Below are 21182 nucleotides of genomic sequence, written 5' to 3' on the forward strand. Positions count from 1 at the left end.
GTGATCATGTAGTTCTAATCTCTGCAACTAATTTCAGACTACAAGTAGGTTTAGCCAGAAATTTGTGACGTCCTGTGCTTTCATGAGGTTTCCAATGCCACCAGTAATTAGAGAAATAATCATAAAAACCATGGGCAACCAGAGGTGGACTGCTTGAAACTACACCATGAAACCAAAAACAGCAATAGTGCGTTGGGTCTTATCTAAGGTACCAGCAAAAAGTAAGAAAACTTGAAAGGATGTCACGGTGTGTAAATTTTGATGAACTTAAATCTCACACAAGGCCTCGTAAGAGTTGGGACAAAGATTGATAAGAATAATGTCTTTTGCAGATACATTAGAATAATGAGTAAATAATTATAACTTAAACCACTTATTCCCCTGGAAGGGAAGTACCTACAGGCTTTAAACATTCTTGGCTTCTACTAATTCATTTACTATTTTCAACCAAATTCACTTGAATCCCTGCAAAAACATAACAGAGATTAAGTCAATCCAGGAGTTGCAGCTTTTTGACAAGAGAGGTTTTTAATAGGACACTGACATTTTTCTAATCTTTTCCTATCAACATTTTTTTTTTAAAACTCTTTTCCCTTCTACAACCCTATGCCCACCGCTCTAACCTTCTAACACAGCAGCAACCCTTCATAAATTTATCAAAGACCTAGAGAACCAAATGGTTTACACTTGGATTTTATTCTCCATATATATATATATATACATATTATTCTTGCTTGTTCGATAAATGTTTTTCCTGGTGGGGATCGCTATTGATCTCCTTGTGGTTTGGAGAAATGGAATTGTCATATTTTTCATCCAGGTTGATGGATTCTCACATACAACATGCACATGTTCCTTGAAATGTGGAATTTAGCACTCAGTTGGTGCTCAATGGACTTATAGCTTCATGGAAGAGGCAGCAAAAAGAGCTTTGTCCTACCAATTCTTAGGGCCAAATTTTGTGTCCTGTGACACGCATGCAACATGGGAGAACCCATAAATATGACAATTTCATTTTACTCCAAACCGCAAGGAGGTTTAGTGATGGCTCCTTAAAAGGCAAAAAGCTGCCTTGTAATTAAAATTTCATCCCTATACATTTAATTTTGACAATGATAGTGATATATATATACACACACAGAGACACACATTTTAGCAAGCAAAAGAATATGTTGCACATGCTCAGAATGCACAAACTAACCTCCAATTGGTTCAGATGTTTATTGTGGCCAAGTGAAACTTAAATTTTTTTTGAAATGCAGTCTATGATTTATAAATAAGTAATGGAACATTAGATCTTTAGAAGTATGAATCTTAACGAATAATGTCTTAAAGGTTGTATAATGTATAAGCGAGCCAAGAATGGTTAGGAACATGTGAGGTGCAATATAGCTCACTTTAAAAGAAGTTAGGACATCACACCAGCATTGATGGATTGTTGGTAGAGTCCAAAAGTAGATAGCTCATATCCAGAAGCACCCAATCAAGTTAAACCAAAGAAATGGAAGGGGAATTTTGGAATTTAGCATGCAGACACCAAATCTGTATCTAACCTCAGTTCTTCTTGCCTTAGCACCATACCTTCAGCTCCTGCAATAAATAGAATTGAACCCAAGTAATAGTTATTTACCAAGCAAGAGGAAATGTCAAAATTGGTCTAGTTCTTTGATATTGATTTTGACTAAAATTGAAGGTCAAACTTACAATTAAGGCACACCAGGCTCAGACATTGTTTGACCAAGGAAGCTCTTAATGCGCAAGTTAGAAATCTACAAGATAATTAATCCTTGCTTGTGGCACAAACATACTTGATGATAACAAAATGGAGCATTATGCAAGCATTATTTTGAAATGAAATTCCCAATAAAAACAATAAAATTAACACTATAAGTAGAACATGCAACCAATTAATAATAAAACTGTCTCTTATCAACTTATGGCTCAAGTTACTCAAGAGGAAAAAGGATAAGAAGAATATATAATGGGCCATTTAATGAAATTAAGTGTAATCCAATAACAGAGTTGATAAAAATCAACACTCATTAAAAGCTTTTGTTAGCACTCAATGAAAAATCTATTAAATATCTCTATTCATTCTTCCAAGCATACAAAATCAGTGCGAAACCATGAGATTGTGATTTGGAATCTGAAAATCTTTGCGAGAAAGACCATGGCAATAGGTTTGGATCGGAGAGGGGTTGGCTTGCCCACAACTTCTCAGGGGAGAGGCATGTTTTGAACATAAAAACAGCATTTCCAAGTGATGTACCAAAGAGCCAATTATGAACATCCCACAAAACTTCTACTGCAAGCCCATCAACCAAAATTATGTGATTCCCCCGGAACTTCCATCGAAGCCGCTTCACCTGCATCAGGGGCTTGCTATCTACGCGGATCACCAGGCACGGATCATTGACACTAACAGTGTCACATTCGATCACAAGATCATGAATTTGACCATTATCAAAAAATTGAGCCTTGGTACTGAACACCTTCTTGCCAAAAATATGCTCTCTCTTGGAAATGAAAGCAGCATTAGAAGTCACAGGGGTGGCATTAGTTTTCTTGAAAGCTTCTTTTCTCAAATCCCCAAGAAGGAGAACCATCTGTCGATCAACAACAACTGCAACATAAAATCCCTCCAAAGGTTCAGGCCCGGGTCCGAATTTTGCTGAAGAAAGGTCCCAATATATATCAATTTTACAAGAGTAAGCTTCTAAACTCTTAGACCCTCTTCTCTTGGAGAACAACCAGGGCTTAATATCAACCTTGCAGAGACACTGATTCGAAGAATCGTCGATCCCAATTCCAAGGCCTTGACCCATCAAATTTTTACTCCATGTGACAGTAATCAAGCAAGACCGCCCGCGTAAACGGCATTGATAGACACAAGTAACTAAATTCTGGGCAGCCCTACTGGTGCTTGATGATGAAGAATCAGCAACTTGAACCCCATTTTCACCAAAACAGGATGGGAAATCTCTCATCTTCCCACTAAGAACTTGCATTTACTTATCCTAAACTTTCTCTCTGGTTGGTTTTTTTTTTTTTTGACAAAAAGTTGGTGCCCACTTTTGCAGCAAAAACATAAACAAAACAAAAAATGAAAGGACTCAGAAAACAAGCAAACACATAAACAAAACCAACATGGAAAGCAAGAAGAGAACAGTACCTCAAACTAATCAGAGACAAAATCAAAACCCCATCTCAGAAATGCTCCCAAGTCTGCTTCTCAAGTCCTGAATTGATCTGCCTATAGACTCTTTCATGCATTTCTGCAAGAACCCATTAATTAAAAAAGTTCATACAAAGCACAACAAGTTGCACATCCAAGTTCCAGCTCAAATTGCAGACAAACTTGGGGAATGTAGAGAGTCTGAAATAACTCAAGCAAACAAGCAGACAAAAAGTAGACTTGTTTCGCTGTCAATACATCTGCCAAAAACCACAACATAAATATAAACAAACAATAGTTTTTTTTAAAACAAGACCCACAAAGAAATTTGAAGAAAGTAATAGAAGGCAGAAGAGCATAGAGATAAATATCCAAATATACCTCAAGATGGTGACAGCTTAAATAGTAAAGACCAAAAATTTAGCTGGGTTTTGCTGTAAAGGCTGGATTTTGAAGATTGCTATACACTGTGAAAGGAAAAAAAATAAAAGCTCACTTCCTCATATATTCTCTCTCCTTCTCTTTCTCTCTCTCTCTCTCTCTCTCTTAGCTGACATACCCACATGAGATGAGAAAGCAAGACAACAACTTTTGATTACAAAACGTATAAGACTCAACTCAGAGTTTAGTCTCTCTCAATATCTCGCAGTTTGGAGAGAGAGAGAGCAGCAAGCAAGGCATAATATTTCATGGGAGACTGGAGTGGAGTGATTTTGGGGAGGTAAAACTATAAAACATGCTTAAAAATAAATCGCAGTTCTTTTTTTTTTTTTTTTTGTTGGTTTTGTCTGTGTGTGTGGTTGTGTTTTTTATGTTCTACTTTTGCATGTATTTAAATGAATGGGAATAATAAGTGAAAATGAAACGGTTTTGAGAGAGTGGGGTCCATTTAAAACCCCTGTAAATGCAAGCACGATGCCACATTCACAATTCGTCAGGAAATATGAAGACTACATGCAAATCACTTTTTTTTTTCTTTTTTGGAGAAAAGCAAATCACATATTTAAATATAGCTAATTTTCTTTTTCCTTTTTTATATTTTATTGTAGTTTTGACCGAAAGTGGTTAAGATTTTATTATGGTTATTTTCAGATAGAAAAATCATACTGTGGTCCTCTAACCATTTTTTTATTTATATAAAAAAAATTTAGTGATTTTTATTTTTGAAAAAACTACCTGAAAAAGAAACATATATACTTTTGACAGTGAGTGCAGTCACACTGGCCCATAACTGTCTTGACCAAAAGGCCAATTTTTTTTTATTTTTTTTTATTTTTTATCTCTACTAAACATTATAGATCCCTTTAGATACAATTTATTTTTGCTAAAACAAAAAATTAAAAATTAAAAATATTGTAGCAAAATAATCTCTTACATTTTGTTTTACTTTTTTTTTTTTCCCTTTCTTTATGAGTTTTTATGTGTTTTGGCCATAGTTAAACAACTTGACATATATATATATTCTTTGACAGTGAGTGCAGAGAGTTACATACAGTGGGCAGAATAGGCTTGACCAAAAGGCCCAAATTTGGCTCCACAAAACGCTCTCTCAAATTGATTGTATGAGCGTCTTTCTATTTTCTGAAGTTTTTTCCCATACTCCATTGTAAAATTTGACAGTGAATGCAGTCACAGAACCCAGAAGTACCTTTGACCAAAAGACCCCATTTTTTTTTGGCTCCACCAATGACCAAAACACTCTCAATGCCAGCCCATCATAGCTCACACACTCTCTCTGTATTTTCTCTAAAATGTAAAATCTAATGGGTTTTTCCTCTTCTCTCTCAAATCCCAGTGAATTGATTTTTCTTAGAGAATGGATTTTTTTTTTTTTTAATGGGACCTTAGAGGATGGATTTGATTCCAAAGAGTGGTGGAGCATATTTTTGCATAGGCCAAAGGTCTTGTCTTTATTTTTGCCACACATTGTTTTATTTATTTTTTCTAAGGAAGAGCCACATATGGTACTAAAAATCTTTATTTTATGGAAGCATATCTTGGCGCGTGTGCCACACTCTCTGAAATTAAAGAGCCACATATTGCTGGGTGAGATGGGTCCCACTTTTCCTAGTATCCAAACGCACAAAGTACGAGTCATTAAAAAGAGAATGCTGCCGAATGAGAATCTAAACTTTTGAGGCTGGAAATTGTGTTTCACGCGCTGCGTGGCTCGTGAAGATAGGAGCGTTGTCATATAAGGACAGCAAAAATTATGAGAGGGAGAATCGTAAAATGCTATTATTTTAAGGAAAAACAGACGTGGAGTTCACGTGTACTTGTCCACGGTCGGTTGGCGTGCGTTACAGCCCAAATGTAGCCCAATTATTGCCAATTCCATTTATTGGGCCCTTCTAGAGCCCAATTTATTTATTTTTTTAATTTTATTTTCTTTTCATTTTTTGATTGTATTAAAAAAAATTATCTTAAATGGTGAGTTCCAGTTAACTTAACTAGTAAAATTTTTGATAATTGAATAAGAGATATGGGTCAATCTTCACCTACACCAAAAACTGATTGATGTCTTGGTCTGATGATAAAAAATTATTATTAAGAGTGGAGACCATATGTTAGAATTCCCTCAAAAAAAAAAAAAAAACTTAAGTAAAGTGCTTTTTAAAAATAATAATAATAAATTCAATTGTTTTCATTAAGGGAGGTTGACGAATCAACCTAAAGAACACCTTGCTAGGCAATGAGTGACAATATTACCTTGTCTAAGTACATTAGGGAATTTAATACCAACAAACAAAGAGGTAAGGTAAAGAACATCTTGAGCTATATGGCCAAGTTGAGCTAGAGTACAAGAAGCATTCTTCAGTGCATTTATAAGTATATTAGAGTCACCTTCTAGCACAACTCGATCGATAACAATCTCGAGTAGGGGTGTCAATATTTGACCCAATCCGCGAACACGACACGAACTCGACACGAATTTTTGCAGGTTAGGGTTGTGCCTTAATGAGTTTGGGACATAAACAGGTTGACCCAAAAGAGACACGATAAGCAACGTGTCATAAGCAAGTCAACCCACAATAGACACGTTTGATACATCAATTTATTTATGTCAATCCAAAATGACACACTTAACACAACCTATTTAACTCGTATAACAAATAAATATTTATTTTATTTTGATTTTTCAAATACTTTTTATATCCAACATATATTTTAAATTTAAAAAGAAAAGTGAATAATTACAAAAACTTATAAGGGATATAATTGGAAATTGAAACTTTACAAACCTTAGATCTCTAAATCCTAAAAACCTTAAATCTCTAAACTTTCTTATAAATAGCTAATTTTATTTAGTCGTACTACTCACTTTATTATCTTATAGTCTCATGCCTAATTCTCAAACTCAAAGTCTCAAATCGGTTATTGCTGTCCCTTCTCTCTCTATGGATGATAATCGTAGTCATAGTCAGGATTAGTCTATTGTTTGCTCCAATTCTTTCAATATTAATACTTAGCATTTGGCGAGTTCTAATAATATTATATTTTTGTTGAACTATGTTATTTTTATTAAACTATGTTGTTTTGAAATTGGGTTGAAGTGTATGCACTTCTTTTAGAGTGTAAAGAACTTATTTCTAGATAAATGTTATATTTTTGTTGAACTATATTATTTTGAATGTGGGTTGAAGACTTGAAGTGTATGCATTGTTTTTGGGATGTAAAAAAAAATTATTTCTAGATGGATGTTATATTAAATATTATCTAGGTTAAAATGGGTTGTGTTACATTCGTGTCAACCTAACACAACTCGTTTATTATGCGTGTCAACTGGGTTGGGTTAGGTCAACCCACCTTATTAACAGGTTGGGTTAAGGTTGAAGGATCATGACACAATTATTAAATGGGTCGGGTTAAGGTTTAACTATTTAGTCAAATACCCCTACCTCGACACGACACAAGTCTGACACGCTAACTCGAATTGACACCCCTAATCTCGAGTGCAAATTCTTGTGCTTATTTTGTCGTGAGAGCTTCTACCTCAATAATTGTGAAAGGAAGAGGGATTTGTCGTAACAATGAAGCCAGAACTAGGTTGACCTCATTTCTTATGACCACCCCTAACCCTACCAAGTTCTCATTGTTGAAGGTACCTCCATCAAAATTAACTTTGTACCAAGTGCTTTTTGGAGGGCGCCATGACTATCTAGGCTTTGATGAAGGCCATGACGAAGCAGCTTGTTGAGTTTTAAATTCCTAATGGTGTTCTTTTGATGTTTGGACAAGCTAATCCTAGGTGACTTGGTGATATACTACCTCATTTATGTGCGAGAGGAAGAAAAAGAGTTTTAAAAAAAAAAAGTTTTTTTTTTTTTGGGATACTAATGGCATGTTTGGTAAGCATAATCAAACACATATTTTCAGTTTTTAAACAACATTACACATATTTTTACACATTTTTTCATTCACACGTATATCAAAAAAATTCAAACAACATTACTCAAACTCCTTTACCAAACAAGCCCTAAATTTTTTAAAATTGACTTGCCATCACAAAATAATTTTTAGAAGTGTAGAGTTTATTTGTGTGTGTGTCAAGTACTTAGAGGCCATTCGGTATGGGATTTTGAGCAAGAATTTTCAGTTTTTAAACAGTATTACACGTATTCTCACACACTTTTTCACCAACACACATTCTCAAAAAATACAAACAACGTTATTAGAATATTGCCAAAAGGTTTTGAAAAATGTTCTTAACACTATTAGACTCGTTTTTCATTGACCACACAAATTTTTTTTCCAATTGACTTATGTTTTTTTGCAGTACTAAATACCATAAAATGCAAAAAAATAAAAAATAATAATAATATTGTCAAATCAAACTAAATACTTTTTAACTCTTACTTACAACATTAAAAATTTATCATACTTCGTTTTTAAATACAAAATTTATCATACTAGAATAGTAAACAACATCTAAAATATATGGGGAGTGATATTTTAGATTTTTATTTATTTATTATAAAAATATAACGAAATATAGGTTATGTTTAAATTTCAAAATTTCACTTAATATAATATTACACCATTTAATAACTTTACCTCAGATGTATTTTGTGATAAATTCGCCATTAGATTATATTGTCTTCTTATACCTTCATGGTTGCAAAGATATTAAAATGATCAAAGATCAATAACTATCTTAACTATGAAGTGCTTAAATTCCAAATTATATAAAGTTAAAATTGTACAAAATATGAGTTTATGGATTTGATAGCAAATAGCATAAGAACAATGAGAATATGTACACAACAAAACCTAGAATCTTAAGCCTATAGGTTTTTCTTTCACATGTAAGTACAACCAACAATCTTTCCCACATGGGTGAGTCATTGCCTTTTTGTAGACTTCAAGAAAATAATATTGTCAAATCAAACTAAATACTTTTTAACTCTTACTTACAACATTAAAAATTTATCATACTTCGTTTTTAAATACAAAATTTATCATACTAGAATAGTAAACAACATCTAAAATATATGGGGAGTGATATTTTAGATATTTATTTATTTATTATAAAAATATAACGAAATATAGGTTATGTTTAAATTTCAAAATTTCACTTAATATAATATTACACCATTTAATAACTTTACCTCAGATGTATTTTGTGATAAATTCGCCATTAGATTATATTGTCTTCTTATACCTTCATGGTTGCAAAGATATTAAAATGATCAAAGATCAATAACTATCTTAACTATGAAGTGCTTAAATTCCAAATTATATAAAGTTAAAATTGTACAAAATATGAGTTTATGGATTTGATAGCAAATAGCATAAGAACAATGAGAATATGTACACAACAAAACCTAGAATCTTAAGCCTATAGGTTTTTCTTTCACATGTAAGTACAACCAACAATCTTTCCCACATGGGTGAGTCATTGCCTTTTTGTAGACTTCAAGAGCTTGTTAGGAAATTCACAATTTAGGGAGACTGTAATTAAGTCCATAATATAACTTACACATTACTTAACTTGAAAGTTTAATTCTATGCAACTGTGTGATTGTGTACAATTATGTTATATATATATATATATGTAAATTTTGATAAATCTATCGTTGGATTACATCATCTTCGTATATTCTCCATACTTACAAAATTTAGAGATGATTAAAGATCAATAGCCATGTCATCAATCAATTGTTTAAGTTCAACTTGTTATAGTTTAAAATAATGCATAAAAGATAAGTTTATAGATCGAATGGTAAATTACATTTGATTGACATGAAAATTGGCATGCATGCTAAGAATATATAGAACATGTAACTCAACAGTTGGATTTTTAAAATACGAATTCAATAACAAGTTATTGGGTGGTGTAACATTGCTTAAAGTTACACCAAGGTGTAACTTTAAGCAATGTTACACCACTCAATATTTTATAATTGAAAGCGAATTTTGACAAATCCACTATCAGATTACATTATCTTCATATATTATTCATACTTGCAAAATTTTGAGGTGGTCAAAGATTAATAGCCATGTCATCAATTAATTGTTTAAATTTAAGTTTTTGTAGTTTAATATAATGTACAAAAATGAGTTTATAGACTGAATGATAAATAATATCTAATTGACATGAAAATTGGCATGAATATTAAAAAAATATAGATCCTGGAATTTAACGGTGGGATTTTCAAAATATGAATTCTATAACAAGTTATTATATGGCATCACATTGCTTAGAATTACACTAGGTATAACTTAAACTTAACTCATATATATATGTGTGTGTGTGAGAGAGAGAAAATGTTATATACTTATAATAATTCTTCAAATTTCTTATTTTTTTATCAATGTGAAACTTCAACTAAATGTAAACTTAACAATTATATAATTTAAAAATGGATACATCACACCAAAAAGAAAAAGAAAAAAGAGTACTCTCGTATCTAATGATAATGAAGATAATGCCCAAAATTTTATATCATTTTAGACATAATAAGAGATTGACCCAAAATTCAAAAGTAAAATAGGAGATCAAACACTTTATCATCATTTTCCAAAGTCATACTACCTTGTAGGAAAAGACTCGAAGTTCAAAACTGTATTGTCTAAGCTTCATATTTCAATAATATAAGGCCCAACTATAGGCCCATCTTTGACAACTACCATGGGGGGCATGGGCTCCATGACCTCTTTAATAATATACCTTTCAGACCTCTTTCTAGAAAAAATTCAAGCTTATTGGCATGCCACAAACCATAATTGAACCGACATGGGCGCAATCATCGGACCAAAAAGTTTATAGAAATATATTCTTGTTTTTTTTCTTCTTCTTCTTCTTCATAGACTTGCATAGTTTAATTAATGAATTGATGGAGCATCTAATACGTTACGTGCAAGTGCTTCTATGGTAATTTTTTTTTTTTGGCATTTGTTGTGCTTTGTCCAAACTCCAAATCTCTCAAGCTAGGGTCCATCTATAACATGCTTTGGCCCTTATTTCAAGCAAATTGTCATATGGTTGAGTAATCATGGATCATTTAATTACATGCGACAATATAACAAGCAAAGAAGACACGTACCCCTTCAAAAAAGAAAAAAAAAAGAAAAAAAGAAAAAAAAAGAAAGAACGCATAGGACATGATAGTAGATTTTTAGAAATTGAAGTAAAATCTTTCATTTTGTGTGTCAAACTTTTTTACATAAAAGTAAAATTTTATTAGTTGATTAAAAATGTCAAATTTTTGCATGTCAAGATAAAAACATTGATGATATGCCCTTGTGAGCATGGTATGTTAGTAGGAGTCTTGGACTGGATCACACCTGTGGGCTTAAGAGTTATCTAGTTCGAGTCATGCTCTTCGCAAAAATGCCGTACAACGACGTGGATAGCCCTAACGCACTAACGCACTTAAGGGTGCCCCACACCATGAGTTCTGCGGATTCAAATGGGCTGAGTCAATAATTACACGTGTGAAACCCTTTTTCTTTTTAATAAAAAAGAACATTGATGATATGTCTTTTAGATTATATGACTATTAATATATATATATATATGTGTGTGTGTGTGTGTGTGTGTTCACTAACAAATTATTTTTTTTGGATAGTGTACTCTAACAATTGGATAAAGCATGAATTCTAATTTTCTACATGAATGCAATTTAAAAAAAAAAAAACAAGAGAGAGAGAGAGAGAGAGAGAGAGAGAGAGAGAGAGAGAGAGAGTAGAAAATATTTACGTTTGCAACATAGTCAATTTCCGCAAAACTACATACATTAGTGGGGAGGAATATATCCATTTCACTTTCGGTCATACACACTTACCGAGTGAACAACTTTTCATCTTTTTCTACTTGTTAGAGCATTAGGACACAAATAGTATATTACTCCTCTATATATTGTCAACTTTTCATTAACTCAATCCTCATATTCTAATTGTGTGGGTGTGTGGTGTGTGATTTTAGGCTACTAGATTATTCATTCCCTATCTATGAAATTTCCAAACTCGAGATGAAATTTGATTCTATCTCTTTTTGTGTGACGCCAAAAACTTTACAAATAGGTTAGTTGAAATCTCCACTAAATGGATTATTCTATGAAAGGTAATCCTCTTCTATGTTATACAAACTAATTTTTGCATTTGTATGCATGCCACATTAGCCTTCTAGCATAGAGTTTTATAATAATATCCATTCATTTTAAATTAATAAATTGAATTTTGACATGTCATTAATATATATATATATATATATATAAACTTTGATTACCATCATTTTAGGTATTTATTTAAATATTGATGATATGGCCAAATCTATTCCATTCATTTTAAACACATGGATACAATTTTATGAACTCAATTATGCAATTACCGAAGTGCTTTAGAAAATTTGTTAGGTTTTTTTGTTTTTTTTGTTAAAAAAATATCAAAAAGAAATTTTTAGGTGTTTAAAAGTATAAATGGGCTTTTGCTAGTTTCTTTTTAACACTGCCTTTGATAGTGATCTTTCAAATCGAACGGAAAAAACATAAAATAACAGTAAAGAAAAGAGACTTGATTTTTCCAAGGATGTAGATACTTTACTCTTAAGCTCTTGTTTGGTGTTAAAGTAAAAAAAAAAAAAAAAAACCAAAAAAAAAAAANAGGGACATTATTATGAAGGCAAACAGGGGAAAGATTCATGCGATAGAAAAGGAAGGAAAAGATGTAATGAGGATAAGTGGGTTTGTGAGCTTTTGGTCCAATTACTTTGTTACCTTTTTATGAGTATCTATCATTTCTTGCAACTTTTTCTTCCATTCCTCCTGAAGTTGCAATCATGTATACAGCATTTTGATGGCCATTCATAGCTTCCCATCTCAAGTAATAAGGATTTATTTATGGCTTCTAGTCTTTCAGAAGAAGAAAGTAGAACAAAATTGTCAAAAGCCTTGAAAGAAAACAAGGTTAAAATGTTGGATATTTTTGAACCTATATGGTAGAAAATATTTACGTTTGCAACATAGTCAATTTCCGCAAAACTACATACATTAGTGGGGAGGAATATATCCATTTCACTTTCGGTCATACACACTTACCGAGTGAACAACTTTTCATCTTTTTTCTACTTGTTAGAGCATTAGGACACAAATAGTATATTACTCCTCTATATATTGTCAACTTTTCATTAACTCAATCCTCATATTCTAATTGTGTGGGTGTGGGTGTGTGATTTTAGGCTACTAGATTATTCATTGTCCCTATCTATGAAATTTCCAAACTCGAGATGAAATTTGATTCTATCTCTTTTTGTGTGACGCCAAAAACTTTACAAATAGGTTAGTTGAAATCTCCACTAAATGGATTATTCTATGAAAGGTAATCCTCTTCTATGTTATACAAACTAATTTTGCATTTGTATGCATGCCACATTAGCCTTCTAGCATAGAGTTTTTATAATCATCCATTCATTTTAAATTAATAAATTGAATTTTGACATGTCATTAATATATTTATATATTATATAAACTTTGATTACCATCATTTTAGGTATTTATTTAAAATATTGATGATATGGCCAAATCTATAAAAAAAAAAAAAAAAAAAAAAAAAAAAAACCCAAAAATCTGAGAGTCTAGGAGAGTAGGATGAGTCAACTATCTCAGCTTATAAAGAGATTTGACACCCTAACAGAAGAGATTATTCCATCTTGAGTTCTTGACTAGGGAGGGTGGATTTAAAGAATGTTTATAAATTATTTTCCTCTGAATAGCAAAAAAAGTGTGTAAGCTAGTAGAAAATTGAAGAGTCAACATTTTTTTTTTCTTATTTTAATTATGCATTCAAAGAAGTTAAATAAAAAGTCTTGTATCTTGACTCAATAGTATACAATAATAATTATGAAACAAACGTGTGTGTATAAGAATCGTGGATTAGTGATATTGTCTGATTTTACCATAAAATTTGGGTTTAAATTCTCTCTCTCTCTCTCTTACTTTGTTGTTAGCAAGAAATGCATTATACTTGTTATAAAGGGAAAAACAACTGTTCGTACTTTTCATTTTTTCTAAGAAATATTTCAAAGTTTGACTAACCACGTGTCAAAAAAATTTAAATGTTTAAAAAATAAATGTTTAAAAATTAGTACTAGTAGGCTATTACCTGCAAATAAATTTAATGCAATTGCACTTTATGTATCTAAATCGTATTCTTCACAAGAAAAATACGAGTAGAAAAAAAAAAAAAAAATCCACAAAAGCTATTGTTGTTGGATTGAGCTCTGGTTGAGAGATATAAGATACTCAGCCCAACGCAAAACTAATATTGTACTGCAAATGGGCAGCTATTCACTTCAGTTTAGTTGTTGAAGCCTTGAAGGCCAACACAAAACTAGCCATTAGCCCAACTAAATTGGGCCCTTTAAGGTAGAACTCATGGAAGATATTTTTCTTCTCTCTGTCTCTCTTGTTCTTATTGTTGAAATGAATAGATCCATGCCTTCCTTCTTCTTCTTCTTTTATGTGTGTGTGTATTTTGTATTTTGTTCTTTTTAAGTCGGATAATAGCAAAATAACTTAGGACATGCATAACATTCTGAGTCACATAGCTGCTAATTGCTTAAATTTGTGAGTTTAGCATTTCCCTTAAAAGTCATGGCTCATTGTTATTTTTTGTGACATTTACTTACAATCAAATAGAGTGGAACCCATGCATTACATATATCTTTGATGATGGAGAGAAGAAGAGGTAAAGTTTGAAGTAACCACATGAAAAAGAATTTCATGACTGAATAACATAGTTGTTAAATGTAAAGTTATTAATCTGGTGAGTGCCTAACCATGAAGTAATGGGGCCTTATCCGTGGAAGAAGCCCAAAACTGATGCATTTATAACTTTATATTAACTTCCTTAACTGTACTGTTGAGTTCTTAATATATAATCTCTCTCTCTTCTTCTTTTTTTATTTTATTTATTTATTTATTTATTTTTTAGTTTCAACTTATAGTATCTGTTTATGATAATAGTTCTTTGTTTTTTAGTGTAAGCAGGAATTGAACCCCATTTTTTTATTCAACCACTAGAGACTTTACTAGTTGAGCTAATTAGAACCCATAAAATTCATTTATTTTGAAATAAGTTAATTAGATTTTACCATGTCAATAATATTTTTTAAATTTTGTAATTATTACTATTTTTTTTAAAAATAAGTTAATTAAATTTTACTAGTTGAGCTAACTGGAACCTATATAATCTATTTATTTTGAAATAAGTTAATTAGATTTTACCATGTCAACAATATTTTTAAAATTTTTTAATTATTACTATTTTTTTATATTTATTTAAATTAATAATTGTGTGGAAAAATTTAATCTACTTATTTAAAATTAATACAATATATTTTAGTAATTCTATATTAAAATTAGCCTGAGAACTCTACAGGGTTATGAGAAGGGATTTTTTATTATTTAATATCAGCATATCACGTGGTTAATGAACAATTTAATGACAATAAAATTTTTTTATCTTACATGAAAAAGAAAGAAAAAAAAATCTTTTTCAAATTTATTAATTAAATTTTACAAATTTAATTATTGATAGTTGTCTTAAATTACGTAACATTTTATAGTAAGTTCATTCAGTTAGCTTAAATAGTAAATAGTGAATCAATTAAAGTTAAAAGAACTAAAGAAGAATATAAAAAATAACATTAGTAAAAGTAATTAATATAAATATATTAATTAAGGAAATACATATAACATGTCTTTAAATAAAATAGAATGAAAAATTCTCGTTGCCAACTTAATCTAATCTGTCGAGGATTTACAGTATATCCCAAATTTTGTCCTAATACTTGCTGTGCAGAAATAAATAAAATCAATGGTGAATTGGATGTTTGCGGATAGAGCTGGGTTCACCACGTATGTCAAGGACAAAGATCATGTTCTGCACAGTTTCCAAGGCTTCAAAATGTCTCTGCCAATAGCGTCCAAACTGCACATGCAGTACATTATCTTGTTGTAACTGTACTGTTAACTCCACGTGTTCATGACACTAGCTGTTTTGTTCACAGAGAATGTTATTTATGACTGATAGCATTGTCACTGTTTTGAAGAGAGAGAGAGAGAGAGAGAGAGTGGGAGAGATGGCTAATCACAATTTGGTTATAGATGCATGGATTAAAGAAGCTGAAGAAGCTCTAAAGCTGGTGGAAGGTTTAGAGAACACAATCAAGAACAGGAACCCAGATCATTTCAGCCTCAGAAGCACTGCAAAATCAAAGCTTTTGGAGCTTGGAGTGAAGCTTGATCGCTTAGAATCACTGCTTCACAACCCACCCTCCAAACCCAACTTGTATGTTCTCACTCTCTCTTCTCTTCCTAGCTCAATTCCGCATTTATTTGTTGTTGTCTCAAATGGGTTTGTGTGCAATGATATTTGCATTGCTCCTAGTGTGACTTTGCTTTTGTTTAGATCATTCTGTGTTACTATGGATTTGTCATTCAAAGTTCTTACAGTTAGATTTTTTTTTCCCATAAATTTTCCCTTTTCCTTCACGTGCTCATCACTTAATTATTAATTTCTTGGTTGAATTACTAATTTGATTCTCCGACTGTTGGGTAAAGTTCAATTTGGCCAATCAACTATTAATTGGGTCAATTTAGTCTTTTTATTTTCAAAATCAAGTCTATCTGATAATTGAGTCTCCTTTCCATTTAAATTTTTAACAAAACTAGCAGTTGAAAATTGAAATTGACTTGATCACACTTTTCATAATAACCTTTTAACATGTCTCACTTAGCATATCAGTTAATTTCTTTGAAATTTAAACGGAGAGGAAATCCAAGGATGAAAGTGATATGATTTTGAAAGCTAAGGGACTAAATTGAATTGACACAATCAATAGTTGGAGGACTAACTTGACATAATTAATAACCCAATAGCTGGAGGACCAAAATAGTAATTAAACCTTTTTTTTTTTGGAGATGATAATTACTTTTTTCTTAATGTCTATAGTCATTTGTCTTTTATTTTGACAAGTGCAATAAAAAAGGCTTATATCCTAAACTTTTTGAATTATGTGATTCAGAATTTCAGAGTATACAAAGTAAATTCTTATAGAAGAATATGATTAGCAATGCCATTCTAAAGATGCCACCTCAATTAGGAATGCCATCCTAATCTTGGCCTCAACCTCTAGGGTATTTTGTGGATCCAAGATGAATCTCACCCTTTTCCTTGAATCCTGTATGATGTACAAGAAACAAGAACATCACAGATTTTTATAGGTGGGGACACCTTTTAATAATCACAGATGTTTGGTCCATTGGAGGTCCATTGGGTGTATAGACTACATAAATGGAGGTAACCCATTAAACCCTCCTATTACACCCAACATATATAGGATTGACCCTGTGATGAACATGTCCAAGGAATTCATATAATTAATTTGCACATGATCGTTCATTGCAGAGTTGTGAGCTGATAAACACACAATTAATTTAATGGACTAAAAGAAATTAATAAACTAGCATATGTGAGGGCTAATCGGTGAGTCCTCCCTCAAATGGCATTTCCTCATCTCAGAAGTGTGGGCAAAGGGGGAGGTTGTGGGCAAAGAATATATGAAGGCTTATATACCTTTGGGATTTGGCTTTTTGCCTTTTGAGAGTTGTCTAATAAGCATGTACATAATGTGTTTTCCACCTTAGATTCCCATGGTGTGTTTAAGTGTGTTGTCTATTACATTCTTTGTATATGTTATATGTTTAATCATAGGTTTACTGAAAATGTAGCAAGTATTACTAAAAATAAGAACAAATGTTATTTAAATGATACATTGTATTAGTACTGAATCTGCTGCTGCAAGTAATCTGTTCCTGCAGTGCATTTACAGAACTGATGAAGAATTGAAATTCCGATGGAAAATGCTATCAGATATTCAGCTAAGAACGAGAGAAGTGGCTCTTAGTCTCTATGCTTTTCCCTCCCCAAACAGGTATGGTACCTCTAATGTCCTTATTCTTAATGAACGCTATCCAAGCCGATAAATTGGCAATATTTCATTTCTGACTCTCTGAGTAGTGCATTTAAGTAGGCAGATCTCTGAACGAATGTTGATGATATGATTAATTTTCATCTTGCCACTTTTTTTTAATCATTTTTTTTATTTAAAGAAAAAAAATACTTCAATCAAATTCTTTCACCGTCACCTACTATATTACTAATAATAGCACCCAAGTGAAAAACTGGCTTGATGAGTAGTTAGCTTGTAAATTGTCCGTAAAAGGTTGGGGACAAATTCTTCCCTTTTCCTCTCACTAAATCTATCCACTTATGGAAAAATGCAATCTTAGGAGAAGTTAATTCCTTCCATCTCTCCTATTGATGTATTTTAACAAGAGAAATAATGCTACTTATCACTCTCCAAACAACTATTGACAACCTTTTTGAGTCCAAACATATGGCTTATCTATTTTTATCCATAGAAGAATGAAATTTTGTATAGTTACACTTTACAGAGTTAAATTCAGGTATGAATTGCTATAATAGTTCATAAAAAAAATACTAAATCGTAATAAATATAGAAAGATGAACAACAATCCATACTGGTAAGAGGCTAAGAGGGTGCATTTGGCAAGTCCAAAAAAAGCGAGGTTTTTGTGTGTTTTGAGCATATTTTGATGGGGCCCCACAGCTCACCAAAAAAAAAAAAATTTCTCCCTCCTTTTATATAGTACTCTCAGAAAATAAGCAATTCTCACACTTAATGATTGAACTTAATAAGCCAAAAAAGGAAAAAGAGAAAGAAATTACAACAGGAATCCAACTAAAAAAGAGATGTATGTTGGTAGTCAGGTGATGTTAATAGAAGACCATCTGTTGGTTTGTTCCAATCTCTACAATAAAAACAAGCCTTTGTCCCAATTTTTTTGTCTGTTATTCCAATCTCCTTAAAGATCTTACAATTAACTCTGGTTCTTGAAAAGGAAACACTGTACTGTAGGTCCATAATTCTTACAGATCCATCTTCACGTTCTGCCTAAGCTTTTACGGTCCATTTTAATTGATTTTAATTTGGATTTACATTAACATAGCCTTCTTAAAATGACTGTAACTAAGTTACGTGCATCAGTATATAAATTGTTATCTGACACGCTAATAGTGAAAATATGAAAATGTTAAAACTAAACTGCAATCTAGCCTTTAATCTTTGACTTTTGTAAATTATAAACTTAATAAAACCATTGATAACTTAAAATATGTCAATCTAACCTGACTAGTGCATATCATCATTCAAGAAGAGAAACATTGATGGATTTACAATGGGAAAACAGAAGGGAATAAGTGACACTTTATTAGTGAAATACTACTTATAAAACATATATATCAAGTATCTCTGTTATTAAGTGTGAATTAAGTCCATCCTGCCCTTGATATTCCCAGACATAACTATTCTCATTATGAAGAACATTACTAAATTGATTATGGGAAACTTGCATACTGCTGCATATTCTTCACTAGAGTTAGTACTTTATTTGTATTAGGATAACTAGGGAGAAAAGAATATGAAAGCAGACAGAATAAGCTTCGTTATTTTGGTGCAACAATCATCTAGTATATTGATCTTGCCTGATAGAATATTTTTAATTTCCGTGAATTTAGTATTTGCATCTTTACTTTTGGTTCAGGTCAGGAGGCTTACCTGCTGCAGATGCAGATGCCAAAGAAAACAGCACAGCAATCAAGAGTTGTTGCCAAGGTACAATTTTAACATTACAGAGTACTTTTCATGTGACAATTGTGGTTGATTGCGAGCTATCTGAAAATGAAATGGTTTTGTGTTGTTGAAGGCCAATCCTAATTATCATTGCAGTACTCTATGTCAGTTCTTTGTGCCAAAATGTTTCTCTGCATTTTTCAAAAAATATCTTCTGAAGAACTGCCTGTTCTCAATTGTGTCTGCTCTCTGCTATTGCAGTACCCCACCACTATATTTCAACCTAACTTCTTGTTTCTGTTCATTATAGACTGAATGATGGTTTATGAAAATTTTAAAGCCCTTTTTTCTTTTATAAGTCTTTTATAGCTAGGTTAATCTCACTTGTGGAAGACAATAATCTCTGGTCATGCTAAACACCCTTAATATCGGGTAAATTGGGAAAAATTCTTGTGGGCTTCCCCCATTGGGGGAAATGAACAGTGAAAACCAGCATTGAATTTACTCATGCTATGCAGCACTACAAAAACACTGAGATAACCAATACAGGCCAACATTCCCATGACTCATAGAGACCAACTAGTGACTTAATTCCACTCTAGTAGCTATCAGATTTCACTGCATAAGGTTGTTGTACCTAGTGCACAAAGCTCCCACTTTTGTGGGGTTTGGGAGAAGTGATTGGTAGGCAGCCTTACCCCCAGTTTTCATTTTTTATTTTTTTACTGCATAAGGTCATCTTATTAATGACATGAAGTAGATAATTTTCAATTTATCACACCTTTATTAAGCATAGGTGGCCCTTCTGTGCATTTAGATGAATATACAAATTTGGCTATGAGCTAAAACATTGGGCTTGGTAGATGCTATTGCCCTTGACTTGTGTTGTTTTGGTATTTAGTATTCAGTTTTCTATACCAATAATTGTTGATGGAGCAGTTCAAAATTTAGAAGTTATGTGCTTTCTGCCTTGATAATTCTCATCTTAGAGGCACAGCATATACACATGCACAAAAATTGTACATGATGCAGACCGACCCCAATGTTCTTTTCAGAGTAACTGTCTATCTCTTAATCATTGTTCTCTAAAGTTTTGATGCTGTAATGCAGATCAAATGAAAGTTTCTTCCTCCGAAGAAGATTCAGAGCTTCTGGAACCACTTGTTGTAAGTTTTCTAAATACTATATGAGCTACTTTTGTTAAATTTGAGCTCATTAAGCTCCAGACAGTTCACTCACTGCAAATTTTCATTTTCTTGTGTCTCATGAAAGTCAGATGATGCAACCCAAAGTCATTCACAGGTACGCTTTTCGAATTAGACTGGATTATTCACCATTGTTGTTCTTGTTCTTTATGATAACTGTTTTTCCATTTCCGTAAAACAGTTTGGTTCTTATAGACCAATGAGTCTGCTTTGGAAGGCTTGCTGGACCATCATGGTTTTTTTGGTAGTGGCTGCACTGCTGTCTATCTTTGTTTTCCTCCGTGCAGTTTTATTATCTATGTACTCAGCCTAATGTTTTGGTGTTGGGTGGATTTTTCCATAATTTTGAAGCAGCATATGTTTATTGGTTTTTTTTTTTTTTTTTAGTTAAAAAGGTGAAGTCATTAGCAATTTATTAATTATATATTTGTTCAAATTTTGGCATTGTGTAACAGCCAAAGCCTCTTTTGAAGCATCAAATGTATAGTTAAAATTACATAAGCAATATAGGTCAGAGAGTTGTATGGGATTGATTGTTACTTAAATTCCATTTGTTTTAGTGGAAAATGTTTTTCTGAGGAAAATTGTTTTCATTGTTTGGTTACTACCCAAAAAATAATCCCGAAATGCGATAACAATTTAT

At 32.1% G+C, this 21182-nt stretch overlaps 2 protein-coding genes across 5 annotated transcripts; one reads left to right on the forward strand and one right to left on the reverse strand.

The window, feature by feature from the left end:
• Positions 1–1953: 1953 nt before the first annotated feature.
• On the reverse strand, positions 1954–3973 carry LOC112024759 (uncharacterized). Its single transcript, XM_024057391.2, has 3 exons — positions 3557–3973; positions 3173–3435; positions 1954–3071 (listed from the first exon to the last, which is right to left on the reverse strand). The coding sequence occupies exon 3, from the start codon at positions 3006–3008 to the stop codon at positions 2088–2090; it is 921 nt and encodes a 306-aa protein (XP_023913159.1). The 5' UTR covers positions 3009–3071; positions 3173–3435; positions 3557–3973; the 3' UTR covers positions 1954–2087.
• Positions 3974–15632: 11659 nt separating this feature from the next.
• Positions 15633–20918, forward strand: LOC112024757 (uncharacterized). 4 transcript variants are annotated; one of them, XM_065761961.1, is made up of 6 exons: positions 15633–15967; positions 17484–17612; positions 19306–19376; positions 20445–20500; positions 20611–20636; positions 20721–20859. In XM_065761961.1, the coding sequence occupies exons 1-6, from the start codon at positions 15690–15692 to the stop codon at positions 20740–20742; spliced, it is 582 nt and encodes a 193-aa protein (XP_065618033.1). In that variant the 5' UTR covers positions 15633–15689; the 3' UTR covers positions 20743–20859. The 4 variants fall into 4 exon arrangements, with proteins under 4 accessions (XP_065618033.1, XP_065618032.1, XP_023913157.2 ...); XM_065761960.1 differs by having other exon boundaries at positions 15638–15967; positions 20607–20636; positions 20721–20918; XM_024057389.2 differs by having other exon boundaries at positions 15642–15967; positions 17511–17612; positions 20607–20636; positions 20721–20918.
• Positions 20919–21182: the final 264 nt, after the last annotated feature.

This window comes from Quercus suber, unplaced genomic scaffold (genome assembly GCF_002906115.3).
Source record: "Quercus suber isolate HL8 unplaced genomic scaffold, Cork oak 2.0 scaffold_435, whole genome shotgun sequence".
NCBI classification, from domain to species: Eukaryota; Viridiplantae; Streptophyta; class Magnoliopsida; order Fagales; family Fagaceae; genus Quercus; species Quercus suber.